The sequence below is a fragment of the Homalodisca vitripennis genome, unplaced genomic scaffold (genome assembly GCF_021130785.1).
Source record: "Homalodisca vitripennis isolate AUS2020 unplaced genomic scaffold, UT_GWSS_2.1 ScUCBcl_4761;HRSCAF=11132, whole genome shotgun sequence".
NCBI lineage: Eukaryota > Metazoa > Arthropoda > Insecta > Hemiptera > Cicadellidae > Homalodisca > Homalodisca vitripennis.
In genome coordinates, this window is record NW_025780872.1 from 2,937 (window position 1) to 20,344 (window position 17,408).

The 17,408-nt window shown below is 34.9% G+C and overlaps 1 protein-coding gene across 1 annotated transcript; it reads right to left on the reverse strand.

The window, feature by feature from the left end:
- Window positions 1-471: 471 nt before the first annotated feature.
- On the reverse strand, window positions 472-6,818 carry LOC124373068 (RNA-binding protein lark-like). Its single transcript, XM_046831466.1, has 5 exons — window positions 6,661-6,818; window positions 4,633-4,869; window positions 3,233-3,372; window positions 1,345-1,390; window positions 472-510 (listed from the first exon to the last, which is right to left on the reverse strand). Exons 2-5 carry the CDS (start codon window positions 4,864-4,866, stop codon window positions 487-489), a joined length of 444 nt encoding a protein of 147 aa, XP_046687422.1. The 5' UTR covers window positions 4,867-4,869; window positions 6,661-6,818; the 3' UTR covers window positions 472-486.
- Between the last annotated feature and the right edge of the window lie 10,590 nt (window positions 6,819-17,408).

Sequence of the window (17,408 nt, forward strand, 5' to 3'; positions counted from 1 at the left end):
AAAACAGTAAGTTTTTTTCTGTTTTTTTTTTTATGGCACTTAACCCAATTTGTGATCTGGGTTTACTAAATAAAAATCGTCTGCACTGTCCCCGAAGTTTTTGGGCCCTAAAAATTATTCAATAAGTCTTAAAACCGTGTTGAAGAGCTCCATTATGTAGTTAATTTTCCCCCCATATTACTTATTATTTTTTTATTAATTCATTTATCACTAATATGCATACAAAAAAGTACAGTACAGGGGGCCAAATCTTCGGGAAAACGCGGTTAATGCAAAAAGGGCGGATAAACCCGCCCGCGGCATAAATCGGGGAGTTGTCTGGTAGTGTTTAAAAAACAGGTAATTGGTTGAGCTAAGGAAGCTAGTAAATCGGACCAGTCCTGAGCGACATGTTTACCTTTCCAAATCCTCCACTGAGCATCCTGTCACGCCAGGAACGGAGGTGGTGGGGGTGGAGGGTAAGGGTCACGTCCACCAAACATCCTGTCACGGAAGCGGTCTGGTCCCATTCTGCAATAACCAAAATAAAATAAATTCAGACATTTAATTTGATCCTAAATCAATATTGATTTTAATATTTATAATAAGAAAATAAACGAAAAAACACAAAGAGAGCTGAACAGAATAGAATGGTTTATTGCCATTAGACACATTTACATGTAATAAATATGGTCATGGAAATTTACATATATATTAGACCTATAGTATTTATACCCTTCTCTAATAAAGAGCCTTTTAACATAGCATTAAAATCAGCACCAAAGCACACTTTAACAGTATAAAAAGTATGTTTAAAAAAGCTATGCATGAATGTTTTTAACTCCAGAGAAAACTTGATAAATAATTTGATCCCCTAAATTTTATAGTTACTGGCTACCTTACGTAGCCTACAATAAGGTACATCTAAACTCAAAGTTCATTTGAAATATAGACTATATACAGTTAAAAATATCTTCCTGTACAAACTAAAGTTAACAATGGTCCCCTAAACCTGCTCCAGCCAATATTCTGACAACTTTCTTCTGAATCAATAATATGTTATTGACTCCACTTGAACTGCCCGACTTGAATATCATACAAAAGTATGCTCAAACTATTATTATCAAACTTAATTTGAGAAAACAGATTTGAAGAAAAGCTTGCAAATAGGATAAAATAGAAATATGCCCACATACATTGTAAGCTTCTTGTTGATTGACATACATGAATGAAGAGAGCTGCTCCTCAAAAAAGCATTTTATGTCATAGCGAACGTATGTGCTGCCATTAGGCCTAAAATAGTTACGTAATGAAAATACCAGTAAAACTGACGTAATAACAGATCATGCTAATGAGCTTACTTACCCAGTTTTTTGGACACTCTTTCGACCAATGACCTCCACGTCCACATCTGTTAACATAAAATAATTTCTATTTTTAATGATACACACAGCAATTGACAAAGGTGAAAAACATAGACTCAGCTTCCTTTAAAAATAGAAGTTATGATTCTTTTTCTCTACCACTGATAGTTTTTAGAAATGCGTTTGGCCATAGATCTAGTGCAAATTTATGTGGGTGGGGCTCGATACATAACTAGTACATGAGATTATTGGTACTGGTTTTGTGATTATATTGCACAGTGTACACACTTTAGTAATTCAATATCTATTAGTAAAACTCTTAATTCCATGACAATATTGGTGTTTGCAAGTTAAAATTGTCACCCGTTTGAAACTGTAAAAGACATTTTAAGATTATATTAAGGGGGGACGCCACCCAAAATGGTTTTTATTTTATTTTTATAGCAAAATTAATTATTTATCTTTTGTATATGAGTGTTAGTTATGGGTAACTTTATCCATAATTTTTGGTCCCCCCCCCCACCAATAGGGGTAACTTTTTACGGATAAAACTAGGATTTTACTGTGGCAAACATAACTTAAGTTGTATTTGAGATAGCCTCATAAATTTTATTTTTTATGTTGAATGGGATAGCCTATTTCATTGTGCTACCTCTAGTATGGATACTAAATTATATAAAATATTTCTGTAAAAAAAGTTATTTACTTTTTGTTCAAAATATTTTTTACAAAATTATTTTTGCAACTTTAAACAAAATGTTTGTTGAAGGAACTAATGTAAATCCGTACTACAGGTTGCAGAATGAAATGTCCTCTTTCAAATAAAAAAACTTATAAGGCTATCTCAAATACAACTTAAGTTATGTCTGCCACAACAAATGAAAACGCGTGAAAACCAAACTTTCGGAAAACAGCCTAGAAAGGCGATGGCTGCTAGCCTGAAGTAAGTCTTAGCGTTTCATTTATAGATAAAATAAACAAGTTATAAGAATTTGAACTGTATTTGTTATATATCAAATTGTTCAGAAAAGTACAAGGGACAAAACTAGGGGAAAAAAATGTTGTACATTTTTGGTATTTTCATCAATTCTAGGGGGGAGTGCCCCCTTAAAAAGAACACTCACAACATGGCCCCGAAATTTCAATGTTTTACTTTCAAATAAAAATATTTTTATACAAAACAGGCAGAAAGACATAGCCTGATTTCCATTTGACTCTCTCTTGAAGTAAACCAATTGGGAAATCTGGACACATCTACAAGAACCACTGCATATATCATACAATTATTGTATGTATGGCAAAATTTAACGATTACCTAGTGGGAAATGTAACCCTTATAAAAAACAAATACAATGAGGTTATGTACATACTCCAGAGATTAAGGAATTAAACCGTCATTAAACACAGCCAAGCATGTCGAAGGCTAAACATCTACAAGTTTGATTCATGGATTATAGTACGCTGTCAACAAATACTAAAGGAACTGGTACCATAATAGGCTGTGAGGTAGAGGTGATAAAGCTTAATATGAATGATAAAGGTCATAAGCTTAACTTTTTTAAACTGACAGAACAAGCTTAAAAGCCACTTCCTGACAGAACTTTTAGTCATTACATTGTTCCTGTACACTTCACACAGTTCCAGATAAAATTCTATTGGTTTCAATTTTTTCCCGACAAAAACAAAATCACAGCTCGGAATTTTTTATTTAATATCATGTGGGAACGTTCTTTACTCTCTGAATAGTCCTCGTATTTTTAAATGGCTTAAATTTATTATTTAAATAGAGTGTTGCAATTATAAGTTTGAAACGAATCTTGAAAAAAAAAAAAAAAAAAAAAAAAAAAACTACATTTACTCATGTGAAAAATGGAAATCTTAAAACTAACCTGTAGCACTGCTCTGGATTGCCCATCCCTGGTCTTTGGCGGACCTTGCTGGTGGATACCTGGACCTTCATGGGCTGACCATCTACCATTGACCCATTCAATTCCTCAATACATTTGTTGACATCGGCAGAGTCAATATGCTGGAAAACACAATGTTTGTTCTCGTAAATAATTGACTAAATGATTAAACTATATCAGAGGAATGCTAGAAAAGTTAAAAATTAATATGTACATCAAAAGGATGTTTTCAAATTTTTCTGTACCTTCTTACAATATACTTATTGTACTACAATAATATCATATAGAGAAAAAGATACTCAAAACCTTTTATTCAAAAATCCGGTTTTTCCCCATCAAAAAATTTCCTCAAATCCAATTACAAACCAACGACCCTAATTTTGTTTTCAACCTCTACACCGAATGCAACGGTAACAGTTTTTTTGTCACCAACTGTATTTGCAGTGTAAATGCCACGAAGCTTGCACTGCAGCTGCAGTGGGCCATCACAGTCTTTTGGTTTGTGTTGTTGATCTTTTCAGTTTTACGAACCACATCTTATAAAATAAAATAAAATATTTGGGCCGAATCAGCTCCCAATTCGAGGAGCTTGCAAATTATTTCTTCACGTTCTTAGAGGCAGAGAAAAACTATTTTTTTTTTAGATTTTCCCAGTTCAACAGGGAGATTCTTGATTTCCCTGTCGGGTGGCCACCCTGATACACCATAAGCACTTTACTTGTTGATAAGTATGATGGAAGAAGAGGTTCAATATCTTAACTACTGTTTTCTATTTCAAGAAAATGCATTATTTGATGTGATTGTAAAACAGCTAATCTGTACTAACTGAGTTACGGTTGTTATGCACACACTTGTTTGTTCTTGTTTTCAACAGTCTAAACAAGAAAGAATGGGGACAGTGCAAGCTTTAACACTCTCACAACAACAAATGTACAGGTTTACAGTTTTTCAGTTCAGTAATCTAAAGGGAAAAATATAACCTTTTAATTTTGTGAAGAGTGTCAATGTAATAGCTGTTATTACCTATGCCTAGTTTTGAACCAAATTTTGGAGTACTATTACATTCTGGTGTACTATTGAATACAGTAAATGTAATTTACCTACAAAAAAAAGAAGAAAAAAATGGAAGAACATTTCATGAGTGCTTGATACGCTGTATTGTTTAATAAATATTAATTTATGAAATTGAATACTGTATAATTATTTTTGTGGCCCATTTTATGTTTGGATACATTACTCTTTTCAAACAATGAATATAAGCAAGTTATGTGATTTTAACTCCTTGTGTGGTTAAAAAGACATTAGAGATATTTTTCTCAAGAGTAGGTCTAGTACAGTTACACTTAATAAGTTGGTAAGTACAGTATAATAGAGAAACTTACCACAAATCCATAGTTTCGCACAATGTCGCACTCCACGACTGTCCCGTACTTAGCAAACAAAGCTCTGACCTGGGGAGCTCTGGTGTTGTCGGACAAGTTCCCCACAAATATCTTTGTTGTTGGTGTGTTTGGTCCCTTCCGGCTGGTAGCTGCTTCCACTTTCATGGCTGACCCATGAACCAAGTATCCATTCAGGTTTTGAATGGCATCCCTCCCCGACTCTTCATTCTCCATGTGCTGTTTACAAAAAACAATAAAGGATTTAGGGATTCTTTGCAATCAAAATTAACAGTCAAATTACTTCTCCAGGTAACCGACCTGAATGTAACGACCATACCAAAAACACTTTACTCAAAAACAAAGAAAAGATGACACGGATCATTCAACCATTTACATCAAAATAATCAACAGTGCTGGATGAAAGCTCAATACATTACAAAAAATTCATATTCTATAAATTAAATAGACTCAAACACTTTTAGCTCGGTTCCCGTAGATTTACAAAACAATAAATCTTCTAAAGACCACAGATCCCTTAGTTTTTGACTGAATTATATTGAATACTTTGCATTTTACAAATTTTGCTTACTCTGGGGCATTTCTCAGAATATGTTAGCAATTTGAAAAATACAGGAATATTATATTTTAGAAAAGCTTTTGAATTTCCGGGACATGATCTCATTGTATCAACATTGCAGGCACAAGGTACGACTGGAATAGCTAAAACCTTAAAAAACTACCAATACGTAAAACCTGAAATAGCAGGAAGTCATAGTTCGTTTCGTATATCCACTTGAACCAGTTCAGGAAAGTTCCATGCCCTCCATGAAAGCACTTCCTGTATTTAATCTCATGCTTGATAATAGTTAAAACATTTCATTAAATCAAAAAATCTGTAAATTAATCTGTGGTTAAAGACTCTCTTTATTTCAAACACAATCTTATCTACACATGCGTTGCAAATATTCGAGGTATCTCAAAATAAATACTTTTATGTTCAAGAATGTTTTCTATTTAGATTTTTTAAAACTCGTTAAAAGTGGAACCAGGCATATACATTCTCGTTAACTCAAAATTCTTTAAATGAAATTAATACCTTGGACTCTGATTACAAATCTCAGTTGTTTTAATGTTTAATGATACTTACAATAAACAAAATCATTAAGGTTAAGCTATAAAGCAAAAATACTTAGTTTTCTATTTAAAAACAGACCACCAGTTTTTTGGGAACTGTATGGTGTCAAGTAATTCATTCAGATGGACAGATTGTGGGTTAACCCATTGCGGATCACTGACGAGCTGGGATCGTCACGCAGCGGCCGGGCCTAACATAATATACGTCGTTGATTGATGACGAGCTCAGGTCGCAAAAGCGGTCTGCTTTTAAGTTTCCCTCAAAATAGTTCTATTAATGTCCGATAGATTGGGCGATCGTCTTCACTTATCAACTAAGAGTGTTTAACAACGGTCTACATTTAGAGTTTTCAAAAGTTTTATAAATATCCTACAGATCGCAGTTGTATGTCGAAGTTGAAAAGTCATTCATATGAGTTTACACTCTGCTTTTTAGCGCTTTTGATTGGGCGTTTTCCTCAGTTGTTATTATAATACTTTTGATGTTAGTGACACAGAACTAAACAATGCAGACGTACATGTTGGCGGGGTTAGCCTAGACAATGGCCCGGATGCTGTAATCGCTTCGCCCGAGCCACTTTATTTAGACTATAATTCAGATATCATCCCTGCCACCCCGGAACCTTGCTCGTGTGTTATCGTTCTTACATCACGGATACCCCAGCAGGCCCATGTCCCATCTGAACGAATACCTTCACAGCTGAATTTTCTAGTATACAATAGCGAGCGATACGACATGGCGTAACATTGCTGTTCGTGTGGCAGCTGACCGTAAATTAATTCATGCCCGCGTGCCAAAACAATACGATCCGCAATGGGTTAATATCCTAAAACTGAAATGAGATTTAAGAAGAAAATTACTAGAAACTATGAGAATTAGTTTCTCTCACTTACCACAAATCCGAAATTCTTCACAACGTCACATTCCACGACTTTTCCATACTTTTCAAACAGTGGTTTTATATCAGCTGATACAGTTTTGTCAGACAGATTTCCAACAAAGATCTTGAATGTCCCCACACTGCTGAAAACCCGGCATCCTGATGGTTTACCAGTGCCTGTAACAAATAATTACCATTTATTGAAACACTGAAAAGTTGTCATTATAGAAATAATAAATCTATAATTATAAACTGTTATATTCTGTACAATTTTACAAGAACTAGATTGAAAATTAACCTAGCTTATTGCATATAGTAAACAAGTAAACATAAACTTACGGTATGAGACGATTTCGGTGGTACACAAGGTCGGTCCACCTGATACTTCATAAAATTCTCTCATCTGAACTTTACTTAATTACCCTAGCATGATTTCAACTTATTAGTTTTAATGTAAACAATAAACAGCAAGAAATATCTAATATTTTAACACTGAAAATAGCGATGAATACGAGATATTTCTTACAAGTGATGAGATTTGTTCAAGTGGCTTCAACATATGGGTTTGGCTCCTGGTTATCCATGGGGAAAATTCTTTCCTTGATTACACAAAAGCGGTTATTCATTGATATCAAGCTGGGCAAGTTATAAGTATTGTAAGGTTTCTTTGATAATCGAAGTCTAGGCCATAGTTGGTTTTGTTAAATTTTGTAATGTTAGTGTTAAATTTATGTTTTCAAAATTGTAATTTCCGAGATTCTTCTTGATACGGTAATTTATTATAACTCTTACTGTGTACAATTTTTATATATCAAAGTTAAGTAATATATCGGGTCAGGCCAGCAAATACGAGTTTTGCATTATTAAACTTATTGGAATCGTCCTACTGAACAAAACAATATAATGTTTGATGGGGTGGAAATGAGAAAATAACAACTGTTCACACGCGGAGCAATATTTCCATGTTGTACATCCGCGTCGGGCATCATGTGACCTTTTGTGACCATGATTCAACCATGCGAAGACATCATCAGATGCGTCGCCATCTTTGAAAAACGTAAATGAAAAATAATACTGATGAGCAGAATTTTGACCCAAATTAACGATGTTTTCCTCAATTTCGAGCTACAAATTAATTAGTTGTTATCAGGTTAGACAAGTACCTATGGCCATCAACGCAGTCTGCGGCCTGCGCTGATATCAACTAAAGAAAAGCATCTCTCGAGATAGTACCCATCAGTAAAATATCAAATTCTAAAGGGGCTGATCAGAAATATAAATTGAAATAAAATGCAAAGAAATTTATGTAAAGTGTAAAAACGTAAGAAATCATGAAAAACCCTAATATTACCGTAATATATAAATGGACATTAATAGAGAACACTTAGCATTAGTGTGTTGGCAGTAAAAGTTGAGCGGCAGCAAAAAAAGTGGTGGAGCCTGGTATGTGGGTGGGCGTATTTGGTTTTGAAAAGGAATTCTGCCAGGTACCTGACAAAATGGTCACCCCGGACACCATAACGAGGGATGTTGCCAGTGTCTGTATGTGCACCAGTATCAGGGTCAACAAAATTAATGGAATGATTGACAGAGAAGTGCCTGAATCCCTCATCACAGAGACAGTTGTAGGCCTTCCAATAGTCGCTAACAATTGTCACACCTGGCAGAACCCATTCTTTAATTACGTCAAGCAGGGTGTCCCTGTCACGTTGTTCAACAGGAACAAGGAAGGAATCTCTGCTCTGCATTTCAATTCCCCCAAAAAGCCACTGTCCCTGAATTCTTCTGCCCAGATTGTATTTTCTACTTTCAAATTTAGCCTCAATTTCAAACGACTATCAGAGGGCCACCAATTTTCTTCGACATCGTTGTGTGATGGAAATACACTTCGCAGCAGAAAGAATACCAGTCCACCACAGAATGTGCAGAAACACCTAACTCCAACAAAATGTAGCATTGTCTCGGTGGCTTCAAATGCAAAAACATGGTCACCAAACCAAAATATCCCTCTATGTCTAATCGCATTCTTTTAAAACAGGAATCTGCCCGGGCCAATTTTAAAAATATTACAAAATTTAAAACATTAAAAACAACAGGCGACTGCACAACGAACAAATAAAACACTCATTATTAAAAATTCCATATTCAATTGAAAAGGAAATAATCTCGTTTCGGTCAAAACGTTAACTCCTAGAATGCCCGACAAAACACTCTGACACACACAATTCACGATTCGTTGGACTAGTGGATGGTTGATTCATGATTGATGCGCACTCACTCAGTCCATGATATCTTGAAACACTGACTACAGCTCCGGAGCTCTCAGATAACAGATATGCTATCAGTCCCGGCAGCAGATAACATTGAAGTAAACAGATATCCAGACATAGCAGACGAACAGAACATTAAAAACTTAACTATTTATGAATATACCCTAAAACTCTGTTGTCATGTCATTTGCACCCTCTGAAGCCATAAATATTTGTTCTAGAAGATAGACAGAATACGTTGATATTGTCCAGTTCGTGATGTACCGGATCGGCATATAACCTCAAAGATACCTTCAATTGATATGGTGGCCGCTTATTAAACCTATACTGCAGCCAAGCAATGGACACCATGGTATCCACAATACAATGAATACTGCACAGAGGATAGTTGCTAGTGCTGTACAAGCCTTTTGGCCACAGAACACTCAGATAAGCTATAGGGTGTAGAAAACACTGCAAAAACAAGAATTGATGCTTCAGAAAGAGGACCAGTTATGTTAATAACATTAAAAATTATGATTAGTTACTCCTGCCATTATACAATGCTTCACTAATAGCCTATAACAAAATTTATATCCAATTTCAATTTTGACTGATTAGATTCTGTATTCTACTCATCTAAATGTAGTTTAGTATAACTAATTGTTTTAATTTTGTAAAAGGATAAAAGGGGTTTACAAATATAGGCTCAGTTGCCTAACAATATAGATAGCCTAATTGCTAACTGAGCAAAGCTTACTTGCTACATGATCAAACAGAGAAGAGAAAGTTAATCTTTATGTTCTGCAAGAATAGAATACACTTTTAACATTCGAAATAATACGTAAGAATCCAGATTAATATTGCTGTTAAGTTGGTGAAGACTACAAATGTTTTGTGTACTGAGCAAATAGCCGGTCAGCTAAATACAAATAATCGGTCATAGCTACAAAGCTTCTTACCAAGCCGACTTCATAGTATGACCTGAACCGCCAATTATTTGTTTCCTACGACACCTTTATGGCCTAAAAGCAATCTATAATTTCTTAAGAGTAATCCTAAATGTTCTGGTATACATAAATACTTAAAATTTACAAACCTTCTAATACAACACAACAGAAACTGCGTCGATCGAATTTTCACGAAAACGACAAAATGGAGAAGAGCAGCAGAGGAGAAGGATCATTCAATTCTACGTTTATCTGACGCTTGACATAGACCAATTTGTAGTAAACAAAGAGGAAGTATAAATTAAAATTGGATACTATGAACTATAACTAATGTGTTGATTATATATTTCCTTAAAGAATTTCAGTATTTTTGTGTGCCTTAATAACAGATAATTTTAATGTTGAAATGCATTTAGAAATAATCGAACAATAAAATAACCTAATAGAAAAAGTGTAATTAAAGGAAAAGAGAAATCCAACGATTTAATGCGTTATGAATTTGAAGTTTTTCTAGTAATGGCATACCTAGTGACTTTAAGTGGTATAAAATACATATTATTGTATCACACTATACGCTTAACTTTTGAAATTATAAAAATGTCATTTTCGTAAAGGAGTGAATTTATTACAGTTAATTTTTGTTTCTTTAAAAGTACTCATAAACTTTAATTTTATTCTTGTTTTTAATCTATATTAAATAAGGAAGTTTTTATGACAATATGTCACTTTATAGAACTTTCCTTAACATGATATTGACATAAGTATGGATGGATATTTGAACATAGATATAGTACTGCAATTTTGTGTATGTTACAGTATATTAAAATCGACTTCACATATTACTCTATCATTAAAATTAAATTGATAATTCTGTAGTGTATTAGTACAAACAATAATACAATGATAGACATTGTTTTTATCGATGGTTACACATAGGTTCAATTACTTCTAAACGCAATTCTCGTGAAAATCATTAACATTTAAATAAATAAGTACTGCCAAGAACTGAATAACCACTTATAGGATTGTTGAAAACTCAAAACTAAAAGCAAAATTAAGCATTGTTTATTTATTTATTTAATCATATACGGTTACGCCATTTTTAAATGAGACAATATGCGTAGAGGGATAAGTAGAATATAAAGATATATGTACTGAGAACAAACCAAGATAACAAACACATTCATACATAGCAGCTAGCCAACAAATAAACAGCATATCCATATGATATAACACAAACTATGTTATGGTAACAAAAAAAAAAAAAAAAAACTCAACATTATATTTACAATAACAAAAATACACAATAAATATTATAAATGATAAGATATAATCGAGACAATATATATAATACACAGCATCTGACATACTTAAATATCAATGGAGTCAGGCAACCGTTAGCCAACCTATGAAATCATGAAAATGGGCTGAATAAGCCATAATTGGTGGAGTGGTAATTGACCTCAAAGATTTGAGAGCGTCTACTTCAAACACGAGGACATATCAAGTTGGCAATCTTTCCAGAAGAGCAGGGGAATCAAGAGACGAACTAATAGTCTTCTTGAAGCGTAATAAGTCAGCAATCCAGCGTCTGATCTGCAAGGGCTAATGACCAAGTTGACGCTCCAGAGACTCAACAGAGATCTCGTCGTGACTCTCTGGACACGATCGATCTGATCCACCTGACATAAATGATAAGGAGGCCATACTGGTGAGCAGTTTTCCAACAGGGAACGAACAAGCCGGACACATAGTGTTCGAAGAGCTCATGCGGAGAAACAATCCCAAAAAGTTCTCATAAGAAATCTCAGTGCAGAATTAGCCCTCTTAATAATATTAGTTAGAGACTTCAGGACTAAATGTTGACGTCACGTTCACTCCCAAATCCTTGATCGAGGTGCAGCGTTTCGATATGGTTTCCCCTAGCTTGTAGTCGAAGAAAATTGGTTTCGTCAAACGGGAGGAGACTACATTACATTTCAAAGCTTTCAAGTCCATGTCATTCCACATACACCATAATATTACCCCCTCAGATCTGCTTGTAAGGATGCACAGTCATGAAGTGATGCATTTTTTGTACACCTTCGCATCATCAGCAAACAGCAACAGGATAGAGTAGACGATCACATCACCCCAAGAGCAAGCCCAAGGAGATAGTTCTGTGGAATTCCACACGTATCCTCAAATGGAAAGGACACTGAATCTGCGTAACGAACGTTGAGATGTAGATTACTCAGATAAATCCTGAACCACTGTAGAAGGGATCCAGTAAAACCCCAGGCCAACAGTTTATATAGAAGAATATCGTGATTTATCCTCAAAGGCTTTTGCTATGTCCAAGCATACACAGTCAACCTGGCAACCCATTTCAGAATAGGCGCGAGAACGTCCTCGTGGAGAGCGATCACATTAGAAAAAGTCGATCTTCCCTTGATAAATCCATGCTGGTCAGATGAAATGACAGATCTAGCTTCAAACACCAACCTGCGCAAGAGAAAGAGACTCGAACACCTTAGCCGAGGCCGGCTAAATCACCACAGATCTGTAGTTTGTGGCACAGGAAGCATAACCACTCTTGAAAGTGGGAGTGATAGAAGCTAGTTTTCAGGTAAGAAGGAAATATGCCTAGAGATAACAAATTGTTAAAATAAATATGCAAAATGTGGAGACAAAATGCTGCTACAAAACTTGAGAACAGCAGAAGGAATTCCATCAGGCCCCGGACTCTTCCTCTCATCCAACTGGAACAATGCCCTCTCGACTTCCTGGCGAGACACTTGGAATTCCGTTAGATGTAACGAGGTCTCAAAAACCAGTAGGTGCTGCAAAAGGCTTGAAGAAAGTCCGTAGACAGAGGATAAATAAGCCTCAAATAAAACAACAGATGCCCTTGGGATTGTCAGGAGACTCTTTACCAGATTTCAAAAGTGAGATAGATGATTTTTTTTTCTTGGTATCACTGACGTACTCTAAAAAAGCTTTCGTAGATGTTGTGTTCCATAAAGCATTAATTTCGATGGATATAGTTTTTGAAGCAGGAAGTGGAGAGAGAGAGTTACATTTTGAGTGAATGCGACAAAAGCAACATAATCTTGTAAGTTCAGTGTTATTTCTTCTTTTTTAAAAATCGAGAATACAGACTCTTCTTCAACGCAACCAAATCCTTAAGCTCAGGCAAAAAACCAACGGGACAAGTTACTTCTACCAAGGCGTTTCATTGGTGTGAATATTTTCACCAAATTGCTCAGAGAACAACAAAAGTCAATGTACATTTTCTTAACATCACATGAAATAGTCAGTAAAGTGGTATATAAAAGTTGCAGTCGAAATTCTTTTGGACACATGTGTTGTGAATTCTTTCGTGATTTTCAACAGCACAAAGGAAAAAAGATCAGTAGGATTTACTGAAATTCAGGACCCAACCGGCAATGAAGCTGGTTTCAATCGGGGAGTAGAACCAGAAGATAATGCAATAGTTGCTCCACAAGAGCCTCATTTCCGGTTATAAATTAAATTTTTATTTCTCCCTTATTGAATGTATTATACTTTGTAAACTATTTGTTTATGATAAATGTCTCACATATGATTTTATAGAACTAGTCTAACTTGTCTCTACCTCAGTTCCTATATTCCCTCTTATCTATCCCTTTTAATAACGTCTCTAGTGACTGCCTCAATAAACATTCTAGATAACTTATTAAGCATTAGACTACTGTAGTAGTTTTCAGTCAGAAGATGAGTACAAAAGTACGATCTAATTAGTCATGAGGACGAAACTCGTGAAGTGCGCTACCGTTGTCTTCCCTGCTGTTGAAATTAAGTCAAGGCACAGCTGTTGCCAGAAAAAGTGTAATAGGGTGACTACGTATTAAAAAACTGTCCAGAAGAGCCTTCAAGTGTCTCCCTTGCTTTAATATTCGTCATTAGTATTGTTTCCTCAAAACATTTTAACCCTTTAAGTGGCAGTAGTCTGGCACTTTGAAAAATTAGCCAATTTCTTTATAGGATGGTTCTAATGTTGCCAAATATGACTTGAAAAAATAATTCCAAAACAATTTTATTTGTTTTTGTGTTTTTTTTGGGTGGGAAATTAATATCCCAGTGAAACATAAGCAACCTGCATTTATCCATGTGCGGTGTATGATTTACTGGGATATATATTTCCCACTTTTTGGATATTAGAGGAATTGAATGAAATAATTTAGTCATATGCATAATATTTTAATAATAACAGCAAATGTTAATTATAATATTATTACAAAACATTATTACTAAAGATAAAAAAACACTTTGAAAACACAATAACGTATTGTGGGGCTTGTTTTGTAGCCTTTTTCATCTAGTTTTGGTGGAATGGAGTGAAATAATCCTTGCAGAGAGCAACGTTACAAGTCGGGCAGACCATATTGCTCCTCTTCTCCTTGGCCTTAGAACAATGTGCGCACCTCCTGTACTTCTCAATTTTTTGGGGTAGATGTGCACCTACATTTGAGTGCCGAACAGGATTTTGAACAGTCGCTCGTCCTTTTGTACTATTCCTTTTTCTCCCCCATCCTCTTGCTGGAGAAAATCCTTTCCGAAGTCTTGAAGAATAACTTCCAATGAGGACATTTACAAGAGCAGATCTATAGTTTAGGTGTGTGATTGGTTTGTTCTTTTTTGTTTTACAATCATGTGAGTACATGATATAGCTATTGACTACAGCTGAATCAATAAAATAATAAAAAAGCTTCATCCACCACTTTCTTGATTTCTGAACTATTGAGTAGTTTGACATATGCTGGTCAAAGCGATCAACGCCACCCATGTACTGTAACAAAAATGCTAGGCATAAAATGATATAGGCCTCAACCTCGTAAAACATCTGTCTAAGTATGCAGGCTTACAGTAACAGCTAAATATTAACTTTGCCAAATGTGCTTGGACTAAAGTGTTAATGCCCTTTTGAAAACTATAATTTGCTGAATAGATTGATGTATAATACTGTGTTATCTAACCCTTCCAAGTGTGTAAGAAAATATTACAAACTCCAGCCAAAAACATAACCTGCAAATCTAGCCTAGTGTTTTGCAACACAATAGTTTTTCACTCCAATCATAAAACATGAGAAAATGTATACATTATATCATTAAAATAATCCTAATTGATCATAGATATGTTTACTAACCTTCAAAATCTAAAATGTTACATCAGTCACCTATTATCTTGATATAAAAAACAAAGATCCAAGAAGAATCTGTAAGTTAGTTGTCCCAGAGTGCCAGTGGGATAATAATTTCCCACTTTCGAATAAACAGCTGACTGGCTTTACTATTTTTTTGTCAGCTGAAAGAAGCCTACTTCTCCATAGAGATATGTTTATTCATTGAAGGATTCCAAAGTGGGAGATTATTATCCCAGTGATTTTTTGAGCTGTAACAAATAATCCAAAGCAAAACATGGTGGGAAATAATTCACCCACTATCACTTAAAGGGTGACCTGTTATTATGTAAATAATTTTATGTTATGAAATGTTATAAATAAATAACCTCTTTATGTAATAGTGCGATTTAGGCAAAGATTTATCACTTGAAAGTATTTTTTTTTATATTTAGGCCCCATTTTGAGTTTGTAATGTGCCATAGAAGTAATAACGGTTTCATAAATAAAAAACGTTGTACAGTAAGTAACTATTTTATCGTTACCCTTAAAATAGGGGACACGTGTATCACCGGTGTTACATACACGCCAAGGTATTCATGAAGGCCGTATGCTACATTTAACTGTAATCAATACAACCGTATTTGTACTATAACCTCTAGCGTTGATTCGTTTACGACTTGTAGCACACGACGTGCTTGACTAAAATACCCTGTGCACCACCGATGATGTAAGACGTTCAAAAGTTCGTCCTGTACCATCGGTGGCACACGACGTCGGGTACTTGTTAGGCAGTGTTGAATTTTTATATTGTATTCTTTATTAAACATTTTTTTACATATTTATTAAAAGTTTCTCAATCCAATGAAGTATTGTACAAATAATAGCAGTTTTCTTTAAAATATATTTAACTTCTAAACGGGGGTGTGTGTATTAAGTCCTAGGTTCATGTTTCATGAAGTTATGTCGAAGTGTTGAGGATTGTAGAAGAAGTGATCTATGAGGATATTTGTAATAGTGGGATTTTGGTGTACGCGATCTACCTAAAAATCGCAGTTCACACTCTTTGCGTAATTTTTTCCGGAGAATCACCCATTCTTCCTCCGGTAACATCTTCCCAAATGCAAGTAAACAAGCAAAGGGACATTTGCTCCTGTAATATCATATTAAAACATCTGCTGTGGAATATCGATTTGACCGGTGTCGTATTGCATCGCTACCGTCACATAACTGTGTAACAGGGAAACGTAGGGCATGCTTACGACTCAAATTGCTGTGTGCACAGGGCCTAAACTATTGTACTTTAATTGTATTCATTGACGCCTGTAAACAATGATTTATAACTGTAACTTACCCAACGACTACAATGATACCTGGAAAGTGATTTAACGGTCTCATAAAGCCAAGAAAATTTCAATAAGAAAATACACCAAAACCTCTTTACTTGAAGGGATTACAATCTGGAAATCGTAAACTATGAAGTAAGCGATTCTATTAACCTTCTAATAAAATTTGGGTGGAATCGAATGACGAGGATTAAAGGAATTAATCTTTAAAGATTTAAGATATTTTGTTATTGAAAACCCCCTTTTTGACAATGGATATGGTATTAAAATATAGTGGAAAAGTTTATTTAATGTCCAGGAAAAATAAGTTGCCGATCAACACACTTTTATGTTGTTACGTTAGATATGAGAAAGCAACTTTTTTAATTTCTTGGAGGTGAGTTTGGTCCAAGATAAAGTTTGGCCAATATACCATGTTGCGAAAATAATGTTTATACATTTTTATGTAAACAGATTACTTATTCATAATTTAAGTTGATACTATTTTAAGCCTAATCTTAGTTAGATATACTATAAATAAATTAATGGCACATAAATTAAAAACGTTATAATACACAATATTAAAATTATCCGTCATGTCCCTCCACCACACCCTGTCACACCGCATCATCCCCCTACCATTCCCTTCTAATAGTTACAGTTACTTCGAAATTGTAATGGACGATAAAACAAATTTAGCCTATGATAGCATTACAGTTATTAGATTGACCTTTCTCGTTCATCGATACTGTCCCTTTAAATAGACATATGGTGGAGCTCAGCCGGGCCTTTGAGGGCCCGTGCTGCCCCAGTAAAATTGTCCAAAAAAACGTCTCGAGTACGGGCCTGATTGTTGGCAGTGCTTTGGAAATCAAATCTGCAGAGACCTTCACTGGGAGTTTAATCAGCATCTAGGTGAGGGTACAATGTAATTAATCGTACGCGTTATACAATGTACTCTATGCTAAGCCTCTTGGAGTGTCTTTTAGTCTTTACATATAGAATATTAATTTATTAACTCATGAATTGTACTGCAATGCAATGCCGTGCGTAAATGTGCTATTACTACAATATAATTAAATTAGTAATATTGCTTT